The sequence below is a fragment of the Marmota marmota genome, unplaced genomic scaffold (assembly GCF_001458135.2).
Source record: "Marmota marmota marmota unplaced genomic scaffold, marMar, whole genome shotgun sequence".
Lineage (NCBI taxonomy): Eukaryota > Metazoa > Chordata > Mammalia > Rodentia > Sciuridae > Marmota > Marmota marmota.
The window spans coordinates 56932380-56951641 of record NW_026000037.1 but is presented as its reverse complement, the minus strand read 5'-3'; the positions used below and the strand labels follow the sequence as shown (position 1 = coordinate 56951641).

The 19262-nt window shown below is 42.0% G+C and overlaps 1 protein-coding gene across 1 annotated transcript in view; it reads right to left on the bottom strand.

Moving 5' to 3' along the window:
• The window catches only part of Myo3b (myosin IIIB), a 425075-nt gene that overhangs the window by 392158 nt on the left and 13655 nt on the right, over positions 1 to 19262 (bottom strand). The window contains exons 2-6 of the mRNA XM_015478942.2: positions 14146 to 14329; positions 13146 to 13280; positions 5901 to 6005; positions 5573 to 5672; positions 2907 to 2983 (exon numbers count right to left, since the gene is read on the bottom strand). Of these exons, the coding sequence (XP_015334428.2) occupies positions 2907 to 2983; positions 5573 to 5672; positions 5901 to 6005; positions 13146 to 13280; positions 14146 to 14329 (601 nt within the window). The remainder of the gene's footprint in view (positions 1 to 2906; positions 2984 to 5572; positions 5673 to 5900; positions 6006 to 13145; positions 13281 to 14145; positions 14330 to 19262) is intronic.

The following is a 19262-nucleotide window of genomic DNA, read 5'->3' as shown; positions in this document are numbered from 1 at the left end:
TGAGCCACATCCCCAGCCCTATGGTGGATGTTTTGATCTGGAATGTCTGCCAAAGCCTCATGTGTTGAAGGCTTGCTGCCCAATACAGCAGTGTTCAGAGGTGGGACTTCTGGGGAGTGATTGGATCATGGGGGCTCTGACATCATCAGTGGATAAATCCATTGACAGCTGAGTGGACTACTGGAAGGTCCTAGAGACTGGGAGGTAGGACCTAGTTGGAGGAAGTAGGTCACTGAGGGCATGTCCTTGAAGGGTTTTATCTTGTCTCTGACCCCCTCCTTCTCTCTCTCACTCTCTCTCTCTCTCCCTCTTTCAGCTTCCTGGCTGCCATGAGGTGAGCAGCTTTGCTCTCCCCACACCCTGCCACCATGTTGTCCTGCCTCCCATAGCCCAAAAAACGTCAGAGGCAGCACGCCATGGACTAAAACCTCTGAAACTGTGAGCCAAAGTATATCTTTCCTCCTTTAAGCTGTTTTTCTCAGGTATTGTATCACAGTATGCTGACTAACAGAGGATTATGGAGCCTCTTCACTGCAGCAGGCAGGATGTGGCTGGCTCTCCCCTGCCAAGAAGGGAACTGCTTCCATGCAGTCTGGGCAACAGGAGCTCACAGAGGACCACCAAACTTCCCCTCATAGAAGCACTCCACATGTTGTTCAACCCAGCTGAAGCTAGAAAGTCACAGATACCTCCTCATAAATGTATGAAGCTAGACTCAGGCCTTTCTTGATTATATCTTGTGTTCCTGAGAACCAGTCTGCTATGGATAAGAACTGTCTGTCATATTATGCCATATGAATATGAGCTGAGTGACCTTGGCTAAGCTTTCCTTTCAGAACCAAATCAACCAAAATCTACAGAGAAATTTACTAATGCTCTAGCTGAGGAACCCTCCTCACATGAGCACCTACTCTGTGTGGAGAACTGGGCATCCCAAATCTCTGCCAGAGCTTAAAGTCCAGATGGACAGTCCACCCACCTGCTGCTATGTGCCATGGTAACAGTGTGCTAATGGAGGGCGGAAGGCTTTAGTGTTGGCTCCTATCCAGGGATTAGGGGAGATTTCCTAGGAAAATTGGCACTTGAGTTGAGACTTGGAGATTAAGGAGGAATTTTCCAGAGCTCTGAGGGTCATTCTGGGTGATGATGTAACAGTACACCAGGGCTCAATTGAATGACTTATCAGTATGGATTTGGAGAATTATCTGTTGTTCACTGCTGCTGGGATATTAAGAACAACGAAGTTGGGGAAAAGTAATTCAGCATGAAGCTGGAGAGAGGAGCTGGAGTATGAAGGAAGGACTTTGTTTACTATCCCAATAAGTTTTGTTGTCGTTATTATTATTTTGGTACCAGAGATTGAACCCAGAAACACTTAACCACTGAGCCACATTCCCAGCCTATATATATATATATTTTTTTTTTTTTCTTTAGAAACAGGGTCTTGCTGAGTTGCTAAGTGCCTCACTAAATTGCTGAGGCTAGCTTTGAACTTGTGGTCCTCCTGCCTCAGCCTTGGACTTCATTCCACAGTGTGTCTCCAAGTGGAATCCACAAGTCCCTATGAAAACTCCACTTCTATTTTAGTAGTCATTACGTTACTACTACTACTGACAATGATAATGGGAGGAGGAGTTAAAACACACTCCAGATCCTTTGCCATTTAATTCTGGTGACTGTATTGTTTATTATTAATCTGGCAACAGTTGGAGGTCAGAGGAGGTGCAATTTGAACAAAGAGATCATACTGGCTAAACACAGCTGGTCACCACATGTGGGCGACAGTAGGTTTGCCAGACTCAGCCCATGTGGTCCTTCTCTGAAAGGCGATTACATGGTCAAAGACAATAGAGATTCACAAACAGTGTCATTTGTCTCATTAATGTCATGTCACTGGCTTTGTAGTTTTTTCATAATATACTTCTTTTCTTTGGGTTTTATAGTTCTGTAGGTATGTGACAAGAAGCGAGCCTATCTGAGAAACACAGAGATTGTAGTAAACACTGCAATATGTCAGGGTTTTCTTTTTCAGGTGTTTGGACCCATTACTCACTCCTGAAACAGGCCACTGACAAGTGGGAACCACTGAAGGAATCTGAGCAGAGATCAGTGTGAAGCAATCCCTGAGTGAGGAGACCACCTTGGCAGTGACACAGAAGGCTGTCCAAATGCACAGAGGAGATGGAAAAACATCTAGGGAGGTGGCTGCCTGCACCCTCGTATTTAGAGAGCCTTTGCTTACTTCCACAGAGGAGGCCTGGGGACTTTAGAATCAAACACTGACCTGATAAGCAGAATACACTGGCATTTCAAGGTGTGTCTTATCTAGCTCAAAGGTTCCCCAAACTTCCACCTGTGTCATTTCCCAGAGAGTTTTGTGATGCGGCCAGAACTGAGATAGGACCAAATCCCATGTTTTAGTGCAGAGAACTAACAAAGTGCAGGAGATTTGCTACGTACGTGGCAACAGAAAACAACTAGGGCCACTACTTAGAGCTCCGTAGACTAGTTGACACTGAAATGAGGCTTGTTGTCAAGCCATGGGTCACTTGTATGAGCTGCACCCATCCAGGGAAGGTGACCTTTTCTTAGACAAAGATTGGATGGACTTTCCCAGCCATGACCCTGGAGAGGTCTGCATCTCCTGGAGGGGGCACCTTCTTCTAACTGCATGAAGGTCCCTTATGATCTAGTTGTGACTTAATCTTGCTTCTGAGATCAAGCCTTATCAGCATCACTCACCAAAAATAGAACTCTTACCAGAAATACTAGAACTTACTACAACTCTTTATGAAGATACAGGAATTCCTTCTTCCTGAAAAATTTGGAGAACATATAACTCACCCATAAAAATCCACAGTATCCAGGCACTCAACAACATAAAGAACTAGATACACCTTGCTTACCTCAGGGGCCATCCAGAACGGGGTGCCAACTGATGTGTTTCTCCTTAATCGTGTGCTGGTAAGTTGAGCTGAGACACCTAAAAGAAACAGGTATCAGAATTTGGCAGTGAGTAGATGATGATTCCAGATTAGGCATTGACAATTGCTTTTTGAAGGACCAGATAGTAAATATTTTAGGCTCAATGGGCCATCTGACCTCTATCACTACTATTCAGCTCTGCTGTTGGAAGGCTAAAGAGCCACACAAAACACGTAGCTGGGTGAGTTTGGCTTCACTCCAATAAAATTTTATTTATGGATGCTGAAATCTGAATTTCAGAAATTTTTATATCTCAATATATTCTTTTGGTTTTTTCCAATTAGTTAAAAATATAAAAAGTCATTCTTAGCTCATGGGCCATACAAAAAATAGGAGGTAGGTCATATTTGACCATGAACTATAGTTTGCTAAGCCTTTAGAGCATTTATCATTCTATCATTAGGTAGAATCATCAGACGTTTTTCTAATGAATATTCCTACCATATCATTGCAAATTTGGAATCAAAAGAAAAATATCAATATCTAGGATCAACCCAAAATATCTTCCTATTATATTTCCCAGTTCAGGTGATTTCTTTCTTAATAAGGTGCTTCATTTTATGGAAGAGGAAGATTGGCATATATTATCTATAATAAAGCATCAGTGTAGACATAAAAAGATTTCAGAGCTTTATCTTGCCTAGAAGCCTGGAAACTTGGCAAGAAAGTTATGTTTTTCAAATGGAAAGAGAAATTGACAGTAACGTTATTATCTGAAGCTCAATGCTGAGGACCTGAATTTTAATATAATTCCAATGTCCTCTAACTCTCTTCTCTACACCATGGTAAATAAGGTAGAAATTAAAGCTACACTGAGTTAGGAGTTGGGAGACCCATTTTCTATCCCAATTATGCCCTTTACTGAGGTGTGACTGCCTCAGCTTGAGTCTCAGTTGTCTCAACCTTAAACAGATAATGACAACAAACAGCCACACCTAACGTAGAAGGTTCTTCTTAAGACCAAATAAGAGGACCAGCGTGTTCACAATGGTCAGGTATTATTTTATACCAGCAGACGTCTAACACAGCCCTAAACAGAACGACAAGGGATGCCACTGACAGAACGTGGACTGTATTCATTAGTGAAGGATACAGCCCTGAGGGGGAGGCCTAGATTTTCCAAGGACCCGTGGGTGTTTGTTTTTATAGCTGCTTGCTATATCCAAAAGATGGGGTCTTGCTTTATTGCCCAGGTTGGTCTTGGAAATCCTGGGCTCACCTTTTCCTCTGGCCTCAGCCTCTAAGAAGCTGGGCCTCCAGGCATGCACCAGTGCTCCCAGCAAGAAGGCTCTTTAAACTCTATTTGCGACAGATAATTTCCCACTTTACTAAGACTGCCACAACAATTTTGGTAGTAACCACTATGGCTATCTGGTTTCAATTTCTAGAAATTTGTTTTGCCACAATTGGACATTAAAAACCTTCTACTGGAGAAACTGAGAAGAGTTACCCTTGGGCAAATCGCAAAGTTCTGTGAGTGGATAAATCAGTATTCATCCTTAACTGCCTCCTTGCAGGCTACTTGCCTCCCAACATATGCACTGCCCTCTGGACCACGTGGAAAATATATCTCTGCTACACACACAGCACAATGTTGAAGCTCGATTCCTCCTATTCAGAGAGGAGCATAAGAACAAAGTATTCCCTTGCTATTTTTCTTTGCTTATTTGTTTTGTAAACAGATGAATACACCTGGAAGAACTTCATTTGCTTTTAAGTAATTTCTTCTGAAAAGCAAATGATTCACTGACATATTTTTATGCCAAATTCTTTCTTACCAATAAAATGATGAATACTCAAAATTGTTAGTCTTATTTTTATTATGATGATATTGATAACATTTTGAAATATTATCTAAATGTTTTTTCATCGTTTGTAGCAATGACCCTAAGGAACTAACTAGTATTGAACTCATTTATAAGAATAAACCAGCCCATAAACCTAAAATGGAAAACCAAATGGTTTGTTGGTTTGCCAATATCAACGTCTAAATGTTGTGAAAAGATATTTCAGTTCTCTGGCCTCAGGTGACATTGTCTGCATTTCCTCCCATCCTTCCATTTCCCCTTAATGTTTTCAGTCCTACCATCCTCATGTGTTGCAGCAATAATCACAATTTAAAGAGATGTTAGCTCTGAGGCCCAAAGGACTATCCTACCTTCTGCTCACAGGGAATAAGTATGCCTAAGGCTAGTGAAAGTCCTTTGAAAAACCAAACTGCTTTCTCTTTTCATATGCAAAAGAAGAGATGACAAAAATGCAAATTATAAACAATTGCCCTGAGATGTGAAATTCTTAGCAGAAAACCAAAAACTATCCCAGCAAGTTCTTTTTGTTTATTTTTTTTTGCAACACTTTTATTTTCTATCTTTAATAAAATTGCTAGTAAAGCTGAAAATCGATTAACAAACAGCATCTCCTAGGGTGATCCATCTGGTCAGCCCCCCACTCCACAGCCTGCGTTTGACTGGAGAAGTCCTTCAGCCTGTGGTGTAGCAGAGAGGCGTCAGTCTTCTGAGATTGCAGTAAATTGTCCCCTTTGGCTAAACTGCACACATCAAGAAAACAAATGACACACAGTCATTACCAAAGTCAACAAGCTTGACTCCTCCTTCTGCCGTCAGAAGAATGTTGTTCCCCTTCACATCCCGGTGGATGATTTGGTTGTTGTGCAAATGCTGAAGGCCCTGCATGGCCACCAGGAGAGAGGAAGGGGAGATTTACACGCTTATTTTAAAGCAATTACCCCACTATTACAAAGTCTAATCAAAGTCCACATTTGACTCCACTTTCTTTTTGTCAATATCCCTTGCATATTAAATGGCACTTTCCCTGTCATTAAGATACAATGAGGCCCCACGTGATGGACCACTTGTCCCACCAGCTGCCATCCCCAGCTCAAAGAACATTCTTACCAAGAGAGCCCCATACAAGATGTAGGAGATCATGGCTTCATCCAGTCGCTGGCCGCACCTGAGAAGGCCTTTGACCAGCTCAGTGACAGAGCCCCCGTTACAAAGCTGTGGTGAGAGGTGCCAGGCACAAAGGAGGAGTAGAAAAAAAGAAAGAAAGAAAGAAAGAAAGAAAGAAAGAAATGTCAATTAGGAAGGAATCCCACTGGTTACTCACTCAACATAGTAAAATTGCCGATCACAAACTCCATCCTGGAGTAATTAGACTTCAAATTTTCAATAGCCAGTCAAATCTAGCTCTGTGTGCACTTGTGTTCTTTATTCAAGGTAAGGATTTATGAGCCAAAGTGTTCACCCAAAAAAGCTGACTTTTTAATTGTCAAGTAAAACATGAAAGCACAAATTATTATTTAGAATTTTTGCAGGCAAAGCTTATTAAGAAATCATGGTGGCTTACTGGATATTTTTCATCTGATGTGCATATTATTCTTTTTTCTTTTTTTGTTCAAATGTTCATTTTGAGGATAAGAAAGGACTGGAAGAGGCAAGATAGATGCCCTTGATAACCAACAGGAAATAAATTTCAGTGATTTTCAGTGATGCACTGCAGACATCAGAAACCTGATCAGTAGCTCTTTCTAGATGTGCCAATCAATGCGTGTCAGGTTTATGGGGGTAGAGTTATGTCATAGGTGCACTTGGCCTTCTCGTATTCAACTTTAGCTTTTCCAGCAACTTTAAGCATCTCTCTGTCCCTATAATTTAAAACACTGTAAGATTTTACTTTATGACTTTGTTTTATATCAGTGAAGTATGAGTACAGAAAGCAGGTATATTGTACTTTCTCAGCAATTTAAGAGTTTTTCAAGGATAATTTTTGCTAACCCCAGAAGTCAATGTGCAGGTTTGGGTTTGGCACAATCCATCATAAATTGCTCATTAAGTGACATATTGTGACTACAAATCTAATATAGAATTAGAGAATCTTTAAAACAAACATAAAATTATTATCTCTTGGGAATTACTTAGGAGGGATCCTAAAAGCAATGAAATGCATTAAAGACTATGATGGTCCAGTTTGGGATTATAGGAAGTGACTTTAGAATCTACTGTCTACCAATGTCAGACTAACAGGATGCCTCTAATGTCCCTAATGTTGACTGCCTGCATCATATCTTTGCTCTAATCATACAGAAGTTGAATGTCCCCCAAAAGCCCATATGTTAAAGGCTTGGTCCCCAGCTGGTGCTATTGGGAGGTGCTGGGGACCTTTAGGAGGAAGGGCCCTAAGGTCAGTGAAGATAAAGACACACACACACACACACACACAGAAATGGGGGGGGTGGGTTGTAGGATCCTTTCCATTCCTCTTTCTCATTTGCTTCCTTAGCCATGACTTGAGGTGTGTGCTCTGTCACCTGCTCCTCACCATTGCTAACCTGCATCCCCACCAGAAGCCTAAAGGCAATGGGTCTAGCTAATCATGGATGGGAACCTCTAAAACTGTGAGTCCAAATAACCCTTTTCTCTTTATAAATTAGTTATCTCAAGTATTTTGTTATAATGGCAAAAAAAACAGGGTAACACCACCTTTTGAGGAACTCTGTATTCTTTCAATTCTAGCTGCCTTCCATGACTCTGAAAGGACAAATGATATTCAATGTGCACCTCTTTGTTCCCAATAGTCTGTGACTGGCCAGTTTATAAGCTATTACTCAATCACAAATACAGCACAATCCCTAGCCTCGAAGGGTTCAACACCTAGAAATGGACACATGAGAAACTGGGTATGGGGCTGAGGAATGATAGGTGTGCCTAGGAGCATGTTGGCACCAAAGAGGGAAAACTGAACTCTGATAAGGGGTGACCATAAGGGGTTGGCCTGGGAAATTCTTCTGAAGGCCATAACATTTGTAAGTCTGAAGGACAAATGAATTTGGAGCAGGAGGGTAAGAAAGAGAAGAGTACCCTAGGAAAAGAAGTCTGTAAACATCCCGTACAAATAAAGGAAACAGGAAAGTGGTGGTGGGAGGTGTGTGTGTGCGTTTGCATGCATGTGCTTATGAATTCTAAACACTGCTATTCTTGGGACAAAGGGGGCAAGGATCCTGGGTTAGGGAGAGAGGGAAAGAAGGTGGGGGACAGGAATGAATGACAGATATGCCCTTCTAAGGACTATGGGCTTTATTTTTCTAGGTCTATTTTTAATAGTATGACATATCATTAGATAAGGAAACTAAGCTTTTAGGCAAAGGGTCTCAGTGTTCAGATTTGTATTCTAGAAAGATGACTCAGGCAGTAGATTGAAGCATGGATGGAAGAAGAAAGACCTGGGTATCCATCAGGAGATGCTGAAGCCATTGAGGGAGGAAGGGTCAAAAAGTCAAGTCAGGAGGATAACAAGGACAAGGCAGGTTTGGGAGGCTCTCATGAGGTGGAATGAACAGAAACTTCTGATCCACTGGATGTGGAAGGTGAAGAAGAGACAAGAGTCTGCAGATGCTGGGAGACTGAGAGAAATCTCAACACCCTTTCCTCCTCCAGAGCAAAGGAGTAACAGGAATGCAAGACAGGACAGTGCACTTGTCAGGGCACTCCCCAGCCTGACTCCCATCTAGGGGAGGCACACACTTCCTTGAATTACAAATGCAGTATTGAAATTTTACCAAGAGAAAACTTAAATTCAAAGCTAGGTAAAGACCCAAGCTAAATACAGGCCTATAATCTTCCCTTGTTCCTCCTTTCTCCTTCCCTACCCTACGTGTGGCTGAATTTGCTATTTAGGGCCTTTTGAACCATATTTTAGGTGGTAGCCAATTTACAAACTTTCCTCAGAGCCTCAGAACCCATTAAGGGATTAAGAGCAGTTATTTGTCAGCAGGATCAAAACTCAGCTGTGGATTTCAAAACAACAAAGGGATCTTACTCAGGAAGCGCCTTTTGTTCACTAAATGTCAGAGTTTAAGAGCTATCTGACTTCCCAGAATCCACAGAAATGTATAATTAAACTGCTCAGGGCACCTTTAAAGGAAGCTGTCCTGTGAAGTTGACAAGCCCACCAGCAAGGTTTGTAAAGTGCAGCCTGCGGGTTATAGAAAAAACACTTTAGTCAATTGGATATTAAAAAAAAAAATGCAGGTATGCAGGTACATACTCATAATTATCTATCCAGAGTAGGTGTTCAGTGAAATGGACATGACAAGAATTATATTTAAATTCACCAAATTAAAAAAAAAAATCCCCTTAGAGTTGGAAGAAGGCAACCAAGCCTCCTGCCCCAGCCCAGAGGGTTGGCACATAAGCCCTTCATTCCCACCCACTTTGCCAGCCATCAGATTCAAGTACAGAGGTGTGTCTCCATCCCTGCAGTTCCTCCCTACGCCCTCAGCATTCAGAAATGTGGCAGCTGGATGCATTTAGAATTTAATGAGCAGTTTACTCCAAACCAAGAAAAATAGAAAAATCATTTACATTCCACATCTATTTTCCAAAACACGTTGAATATTGATTCACAGTATGTGCATTTGTTAGGACAGTCATAATTTCAAGCAATAAAATATTCCTTGCTCAATAAGCCGTCAACTCTCTTTCACATCATTAAAGAATGGCCCGTGCACACAATCTCCAGACTTTTGTCCCAGCCCAGGTTCCAACTGTCAAGCAGCTTCTGTGCCTACCCATTTGATGTGGCTCAGTCAGATGGCAGAAAAAAAAAAAAAAGAATTTCTTTTCAGTGCTATTTTGTTCACTAGGCAGTCAAGATCAAGGTATTTCAGGACTATTAGGTTCTACAGAGAACATAAAGCAAACGTCAGAGTCAAAACTACCCTAGAAGATGACTCAGGAAGTGTCATGTTGGACACAATCCCTATCTCAGTCCAGAGCAGCACATTTTCCCCCTGTGAGGGGATAGATCATGGGTACCAGGTAGCCACTGGCTTGCAAGCAGACAAATGAAAACCATGTCACTTGACAACCTAGAGTTGCATCAGAGGGAGATGCTCATACCACAAGAGGTAGGTTGGCTCTGAAGCTCCCACCTCCCATCTCAGCCTCCATAGGCACACGTAGGGTGAGCAGGATCACTGCCACACCTCAGCTTCTTAGCCATCTTTTATGAGCACACAGAGCAAATGCATGCAGGATGCTACTCTGTCACATTTCTTCCATCCAAGTGTTCTGTCCATCATCTTGACTCCCCATCTCCAGTGACTCTCATTCCAGACTTGCCAGAAGCTACTGTCTAAGTCAGGGTTCAATACTTCAGTGCTTCCTGTCTGTGGCCCATCAGAACCTACCAGTCCTGTTCCCTCCATTAGAGTCCTGCTAAAACTCTGATTTGTTAACCTTCTGGACTTTCCAGGTCAGTATCAGTGGGTGACAATGGTTTGATTTCTAACACTTCCAATGATATTCAGACCTAGACTGGACCTCCTAGGGCCACATGTAAAAGCAAACACTGAACAGACACACACCCCCACTTTGACTCTACATACCTAGATACTGAAGTTATCCTTAGATTTCAGGAAAGGGGGTCAGATTTTTATGAACCTAATTTTTTTAACCTGGCTTAAAAACAAAGTTTTCCTTTTCTTTCTTTCCAGCCTTATTTACAGCATTCTCAATTTTCAGTGCTATTTTGTTCACTAAAGTTGAACATTTGATTCATGCTAAAATGAATAGCTTCTACCTGTCAAGGCATTACTCTAAAAGGAGAAAGAGAAAATATAGTTCATGGCTTTGCACATATTAGATATTCTTTCTGAGTATTGTGTTTTGCTCAAAGGTTTAATTCCTTATTACATTTTATTAAGGTGAAAGACAATAGGACTTACAGATGTTTAAGAATTTAATATTCACTTAACATAAAACACTCGCAAATTTTCCACAACATTATATATGTTTTCTCTCCATACCTTTCTAATATATGGTGTCTATCATGAAAGGGAGCTTTTGTTTGCTTTCTACTAACAAATGAGGAATGAATTTCAGAAATGACATTTTTATTTGCTTTTGTTTTCAGAGTAGGGGTGATTTAAGGGAGTTATTAATAACATTTTCCTATCCTCTAAAATTGCCGTGTAGAATAGCTCCTCACGCGTCCTTTCACCACATTCAGCAAGGAAAGAGCAAAGGCAACATAAATTTAATCTCAATGCACAGGATGAGGAGAACAATACTGAACAGACGGTGATTCTGTTGTGTGCATTTTCTAAAGCACACCTTAAAAAGCTGCAATGGAGCAACACAGCAAGCAAGGGTGCTCTCTGTGGCCTGTCACTGTCACTCAGCTCTGTGTGTGTGGTCAGGAAATGTCATGATCCCAACTGAAGACCCCAATTGTGTGTTTCCATACCCCCCAACATCACACGCAGCACAGGGGATGACAGAGCAGGCTGGAGCGTGGTGCTATGGTTCTGAGAAGCCTTCCCCAAAGAACCACATGTTGACAGCTTGGTCACCAGCCCTTGGTGTTATTGGAGCTGGTGGGACCCATAGGAGCTGGGACCTAGTTGGAGGCATGCTCTCAAAGGGGATATTGGGGGCCATGGCCCTTCCTCTTTCTCTTTTTCTTCCTAGCAACCATAGGTGAGCAGCCTCCTCCACCATGTGCTCCCACCATGAGGTACTGCCTCTTCACAGGCCCAAAAGCAACCGGCCAATCAGCCATAGACTAAAACCTCTACAACTTTGGACCAAATAAACCTATCCTCTTTTAAGCTTCTGTATCTGAGGTCTTTTGTTATAGTAACAAAAAACTGACTAACACAGAGGCTTTCCCTCCAGTTCTGGCATCCAGCTGGTTATGTGACTGAAGGCATGTTGCTCTGCTCCCTGGGCCTCTGTCCCTGAACTGAACACCAAAGGATTGAACTGAAGAAAATCTGTTGGAAGTCCAGAAATCTTGTGTTTGTATAAGACTCAGTGGTTCTGAGTACACCCAAGCATCCAGCAACCTGATTTAGGGGGCCCATCATGGGACAGAAAAGACTGAGCCCATTCAGTATCCCATCAATCAGCTCTGGGATGAGCCAAAACAACCAGCAAAAGTCTAAATGTCAGCATACTGGATTGCTAAGGTATAACTAATTCAGTGTCTCAGGGCAGCCTCATTATCTGCCTGTGGTCACCCTGAAAAAAACAAGAGGAAGCTGGCGGGGTGGGGGGGGGGCATAAGCACAGGGCACTCTCTCATGGTGCCTTCTCATCTGCCAAGGTCCTTCCTGGCTACCTTGGCCACACCTGAGGTGCTATGACTGCAACATCTGCTGTCAGAGGGCCGAAGTCCAGAACAAATCAGGGTGGGCCTGGTGAAAATGAGGTGAGAGGCCTGTCCCATTGTCCTTGTTATTTTAGTCCCATGGAGAATTGGAGTTTGGGGAATTGACCCTTTTGCATCCAGATACACACATTCATTCCTGCCTACAAAGGAGAGAAAATGGAGGGCTCTAGTGGATACAGTGCTGTCCCTTCAAATTCCCTCTTGACAGCAGATGCTGCTAGGAGTATCTCCTTCTCCCCGCTCTCAGCTCCCAGATGCACCCCTCTTAGAAATTCTCCCCAACTACAGTTAACTGCCTCCCCCAAGGCCATGCTCCCTCCCAGGGGCAGGGTGCAGCCAATGACTGGCCAAGATAGAGATAACAGTTCAGGACAACTCTTTGAAGACCCAGCTCTCTACTTCCTCAGAGAATCTGCTGAGGCCTTGGTTACAACCACATCTCAGTTCAATGTCTATCTTGCCACATCTGCCTTCCACGCTTTCTTCCAAACCTATCCCTCTTCCAGAATTCTCCAATAAGCCTTCTATATGCAACTCTCAGAGTCAGTTTGCAGGAAATCCAATCTATGATGAGGACTAATGAACGCAGATGAGCCAGTCCAAACATGGTAAGCCAAGAACCTCTTGGGTTTATAAATTTTAAAAATGAGTTGCAATTAATTGGACAATATTCTAAGAATTGTTTGTAGTCTAGGGAACAAAATAATCTTTTCCAATTGGATTCCTGTATTTGCTCTCTAGCAGATGAAAAGATGATTAAACTTTTGAGGAGAGAAACAAGAATAAAAATTTTCTCAGTATGCAGCCTACCTGTGAGAACTGGAGAGAATTCCACATCAGGTAAGGTATCTGTGTCACACAGGAGAGACCTGCTCCTCCAACATGTACCTTAAAACACTACTGAAGTATCTGCTTGCCCCTGGCATTCTGTATGAATCAATGGTTACCCAACAGGAGCTTCTTACCTCCAGGACCAGCCACAGCTGTCCTCCCACACAGTGATCCGCCTTGTAATACATCCCATAAAACTTTACAACATTGGGGTGATTTGGAAGAAACCGCAGAATGTTGTATTCTGCCTCAATTTCTTCATCCATATCCTAAACGAAGTAAGAAAAACACACACACTGGATAAAGACCAAAGTGCAGAGAAAGGCCCACATACGGCATCATGCTGAATCGATTAATAAAACAAGTATACTTTTAATGTCATCATTACCTTATCTTCAAAAAACCTAACAACAGAGATTCAGATCCTGATTTAAATCTTGCAGTTATTAATTCATTAATATTTCTTTATGACATTCTCTTTTTCTTAATGATACTATTATAAATATCCTTTTTTATTGAAAAAAGTCTAAATTTTTAAAGCAGTTAAGCAGAAGTATCTTGAAGGGACCTAACACAGGATATGTCACACACAAGTTCAATGTGCAAAAAGGCATGGAGCATTCTAACTCCAGTGCTCTGAAATAAGATGTCAACCTAGGATGATCAAATATCACAAGTCCAGGTCACTTTGTGACCTACAGGGAAACTAGGAGTGAAATACATCACTCTTTCCAAGAGAGTAATTTTTGAAGAGCCCAGAGGGCCAAAACCAAACCAACGGTCAAATAGAAAGAAACAAAAGCCAAGTAAAGTTTTAACTCCAAGAAGAGTCCCTTCCTTCAGAAGAGCTGACAAACCATGACCTATTTTGAGATTTCTGTCAGCTTTCATGAAAACTATCCCTAAAATCAGTTGAAAATGTGCCCTGAAACACGAGAAATTCTCCCCACTAGAAAAAAACACTAGAAATTCTCCCCAACTATAGTTAATTGCCTCCCCCAAAGCCATGCTCCCTCCCAGGGGCAGGGTGCAGCCAATGACTGGCCAACACAGAGATAACAGTTCAGGACAACTCTTCGAAGGCCCAGCTTCTCCGTATGCAGTATGTGGTTATAGCTTAGTACAGTGACTTACACTGATGGGGTCCAGAATTTTCACTGCAGCCAGGCTCCCATCTCTCTTATTAGTGACCTTGTAGACCTTGCCATATGTGCCTTTACCAATGGTCTCTATAATTTCCCAGGTGTCTGTGGGATCCGGAAATGATTCAAGACCAAGCATCATGGAGTTGTAATGAAATAATCCATATAGATGTTTCCTGGTGGAGAGAAAGTTTGTTATGTCCGACAATTGATTACAGGATCAGAGCCAGTGGGCTTTGAAAACACAAATATTTGTTTCTTAACCAGTGATTTTTGTTACTTTTTCTTTTCTATTTCCCTTTCCTATTTTAAGTAGACTGAAAGCCCAACAAGAAGCATTCTTAAGAATGCTCTGACACACCCTAAAAATACAGCTCTCAAAGTGGAGATGATCTACATGCTACAGAAGAGAGTAAAAGTTCCAACAAGGAGGTGCTGATCATGACTGGGCAGTTGTCTGGCTAGGCAGAGAGTGATGGCTGCTGCCCGGGAAAGTAGGTTAAAAACTGCAAGTCTAAAAACCTTTGTCCCAAGGATACAGTAAGCTTGACCAGGGTTCCCTGGTGGCCACTGGAAACCAATGCCTAACCTCTGTGTGCAAAGTCAAAGAAAATTATTGGATGTACCAGACACATCCACACATAACACCCATTGCTGGTAGGTCTTTGGGCCTATGAAACATGAGCCAATCTCAGATCCCATTCATATAGCAAGAGCCTCATGTATGAATCACAGGGAGGGGTTCACAGGGTATGTCAATTCACTATGCCTTAGTTGACAGTGCCCTGTTTACCAAGGACATAGCTCCATAGAGTTAAGTACCAACAGCAAGCTCAACAGGCAAAGTCACCCAAGACATAGTCTGTGGAAAAAACCCTTCAAGTTTTCTTGTTCTAAGGCTGGGTGAGGGTCTTAAGTCTGGTCTGCCTTTAGATCCCATGGGCAGGATTCCCAGGCTCCAATAGCAAGAGCCATGGCAACCAACCCCCACCCTTTGGCTTGGTGCCTCCTACTGAGATCCCAGTTTGCATTTCTAATGATTTTCTTTTTTTTTTTTTTTGCTTTCAAACTCTTTTTAAATTTATTTTTCATTTATATATGACAGCCAAATGCATTACAATTCTTATTACATATATAGAGCTCAATTTTTCATATCTCTGATTGTATACATAGTATATTCACACCAATTCATGTCTTCACATATGTACTTTGGATAATAATGATCATCACATTCTACTATCATTAATTACCCCATGCCCCCTCCCTTTCCCTCCCACCCCTCTGCCCTATCTAGAGTTTGTCTATTCCTCCCATGCTCCCTCTCTGTATTCCACTATGAATCAGCTTCCTTATATCAAAGAAAACACTCAGCATTTGGTTTTTTGGGGATTGGCTAACTTCACTTAGCATTACCTTTTCTAACTCCATCCATTTACCTGCAAATGTCATGATTTTATTCCTTTTATTGCTGAGTAATATTCCATTGTGTACATATGCCACATTTTTAAAAATCTATTCATCTATAGAAGGGCATCAAGGTTGGTTCCATAGTTTAACTATTGTGAATTGAGCTGCTATAAACATTCATGTGGCTGCATCACTGCAGTATGCTTTTTTAAAGTCCTTTGAGTATAGACTGAGGAGAGGGACAGCTGGGTTAAATGGTGGCTCCATTCCCAATTTTCCAAGAAATCTCCATAGTGCTTTCCAGATTGGCTGCACCAATTTGCAGTCCCACCAGCAATGAAAGAGTGTGCTTTTTTCCTCCACATCTTCGCCAACACTTATTGTTGTTTGTATGGATAATAGCTGCCATTCTGACTGGAGTGAGATTAAATCTTAGAGTGGTTTTGATTTGCATTTTTCTAATTGCTAGTGATGATGAACATTTTTTCATGTGTTTGTTGATTGATTTTACATCATCTTCTGAAGTGTCTCTTCAGGTCCTTGGCCCATTTATTGATTGGGTTATTTGATTTTTTGGTGTTTAGCTTTTTGAGTTCTTTATATAGCCTAGTGATTGGTGCTCTATCTGATGTGTGAGGGGTAAAGATTTGCTCCCAAGATGTAGGCTCTCTATTCATCTCACAGATTGTTTCTTTTGCTGAGAAGAAACTTTTTAGTTTGATTCCATCCCATTTATTGATTCTTGGTTTTAATTCTTGCGCCACAGGAGTCTTATTAAGGAAGTTGGGGCTTAATCCTACATGATGAAGATTAAGGCCTATTTTTTCTTCTATTAGATGCAGAGTCTGTGGTTGTATTCCTAAGTCCTTGATCCATTTTAGGTTCAGTTTTGTGCATGGTGAAAGACAGGGGCTTAACTTCATTTTGTTGCATATGGATTTCCAATTTTGATTTTCTAGACTGCATTCTCTCAAAACTGAGATCTTCCATCTGGTACCAGAGTTTTTGTTTGTTTGTTTGTTTGTTTTCCTTTTCCCCACCTTGTCTAATGGGGGCTTTTCAAAAATAATAAAAAACATTTTTTAAAAAGGCACACTAGGGGTTGGGGTTGTGGCTCAGAGGTAGAGCAATCACTTAGCTTGTGCAAGGCCCTGGGTTTGATTCTCAGCACCACATAAAAAACAAACAAATAAAATAAAGATATTGTGTCCATCTACAACTTAAAAAAATAAAAATAAATTAAAAATAGGAAAAAAAGGGGCACACTCCTCTCCAAGGTGCCCACAAGCAATACCGCAAGGGCCCTGACTAAGCCTCCCTGGGCTGAGGCACTGACCCTGAAAGGTCCACTGTTCAAACAAGCCTTTCATGTGCTGGTTTCAAGACTCTCAGAAACTGCAACCTCTCCTCCCATCCAGTGCTTCACAAAATCAATCTTTCTCACCAGATGTTCACAATTTTTGCAATATCTGTCCATCATCTGTGCTTGTAGTTACTAAACACTTTTAAATTACTTCCTTTTTCCCTTGAATGTCTCTAAAGGCACTTTATAGCATTACCCTAAATGTAAAATGAATATCATGTGCCACATATCCAAGTTAACTGCAAAAAGATGATTCCAATAAAAACAATAGATGTTTAATGCCACTGCCCCTGGGCTTCTGCTGAAGGCTGATCATTAAAAAGGGAGATCATTGAAGGATGGAGAGAAATTAAAGGTTGGCACAAACTTCCCTTGATGTCATCAGAAAAGCTGAAGGAGAATTAATTAGCAAGGAAATAACTCTGTTATTATGTGATTCAGTGTTCTTTACTAAAAGGTCTTCATACCCCTGATACCTGAAAACATTGCTCTAGGGTGGGTTTCTACAAAAGGAACAGGTGAGGGTGGCCTGGCAGGCTGGGGAGGGTGCCCAGATAAGATTCCAACAGCAGAGATGTCATTCCTTACACTACACTGAAGTGTCTGTTCCTCGTAAGCACAGACACCTGTGTCTGGGCTCAGTACTAGGACACAGGAATGCTCAAACCCAACAGCTGGCACAATCCTGACCCTGACTAGCTGTGAGACATGAACTAGTGACTCGTCTTTGCACCTCAGCTTCTTCACCTGCCTCATGGGGCAGTGGCCATTGTGGTGTATGAGGCTAACTACCTCACCGAGCTGCTGTTCCAGTTAGGAGATGAGAACAGAAGGCAGTGAGCATCTGGAAGGCTGAGTAAGTGTCCACTGTCACCACAATGGCAGAGTACCATGGTCTGCCTCAGAACCTGCAAGGCTTGGCAGACATTTCCCAAGTCAGTTTTATTTCATTTTCAACCACAAACTAAATGAGAACAAAATAAATTTTTGCTCCCATCCGTTATTAGTTTTCAGACAAATGACTGGAATTTGGTGTGGGCAAATGACCTTGAATCAGAATGTGGCAACAAGAGAGAAGCACTAGGGCCATCAACACAGGTGATTTTCTAATGATTTTTGGCTACAAAACACTTGTGTGAAATTCGTCTCACTTATGATGCTGATGCAGAGGGGGAGAGAAGGGGCACAGCTCTGACTGAGGTGGGCTGCCCTGTGCCCTTCATGGGAATTGACAGGGTGACCAACTGTCCTGAGGGACTGGGGCTGCCTCTGTTTTTCTTTTTCTTTTTTTTTTAATTATTATTATTATTTTCTAGTTGTTGATTGACCTTTATTAATTTACTTATATGTGGTGCTGAGAATCGAACCCAGTGCCTCACACATGCTAGGCAAGCGCTCTACCAACTGAGCCACAACCCCAGCCCTGCCTCTGTTTTTAGTATGTAAAGTCCCACAGCCTGGGAAACCTCTCAAAACAGAGCAAACAGTACAATTTGTCACCCCGGACTCTAGAGTCTTCTGAGAGCATTCACCTCCTGAGAGAATTAATAGAAAACTATTGATTAAGGCCCTCATCATCTCACCCCCCTGATGGCTGAACTATAACCCTCCCAATTAATGAGTCCTAACCCCTAGTGCCTCCGAATGTGACTATATTTGGAGATAGAAACTTTAAAGGGGAACAATAGGACCGTTGATTCATATGAAGAGATTGGGGATCAGACAAGTAGAGAGGGAAGACCACGGGAAGACACATGGAGAAGACACACCTCTACACGCCAAGGAGAGAGGCCTCCAAGGAAATGAACTCTGCTGACACCTTGATCTTAGACTTGTAGCCTCCAGAACCATGACACTTGGTTAAATAATTCTGTTTTTTAAGCCAAATACCAGCCTCTGGTACTTGGTTTTGGCAGCCCTAGCAAACCAATGTTCCCCTGTTTTACAGATGAAGAAATTGAAGTTCATTTGGTGATGCGCTGTTCAGAGGTAGTGCAGGAATGGGATTCCAGGCTTCCCTAGGTCCAATCCTCTGACCTTTGTTCCACAGAATAGAAGAGACTCATCTGGTTAACAATGGTCATTCTTTCTGTCCCACTGTGCCAAATATTGAAAAATTCTGTGAGGGAAATATTCCAATCACCTTGGACTCTAAGAGCCTCACGGTCCTAATGAGCAGCAAATTCTGCTCCCTGAAAATAAGCACAACTCACCCAGAAGGATTCATTTACAGTGAACGCCAGTGCTAGGGAAGCAGAAAGCAGAGAACTTGAGTCCCATTCCCTGTCTGGCATTCACAGACAGGGCTAAATGAAGGTGCGACAGTACAGGTGCACTCT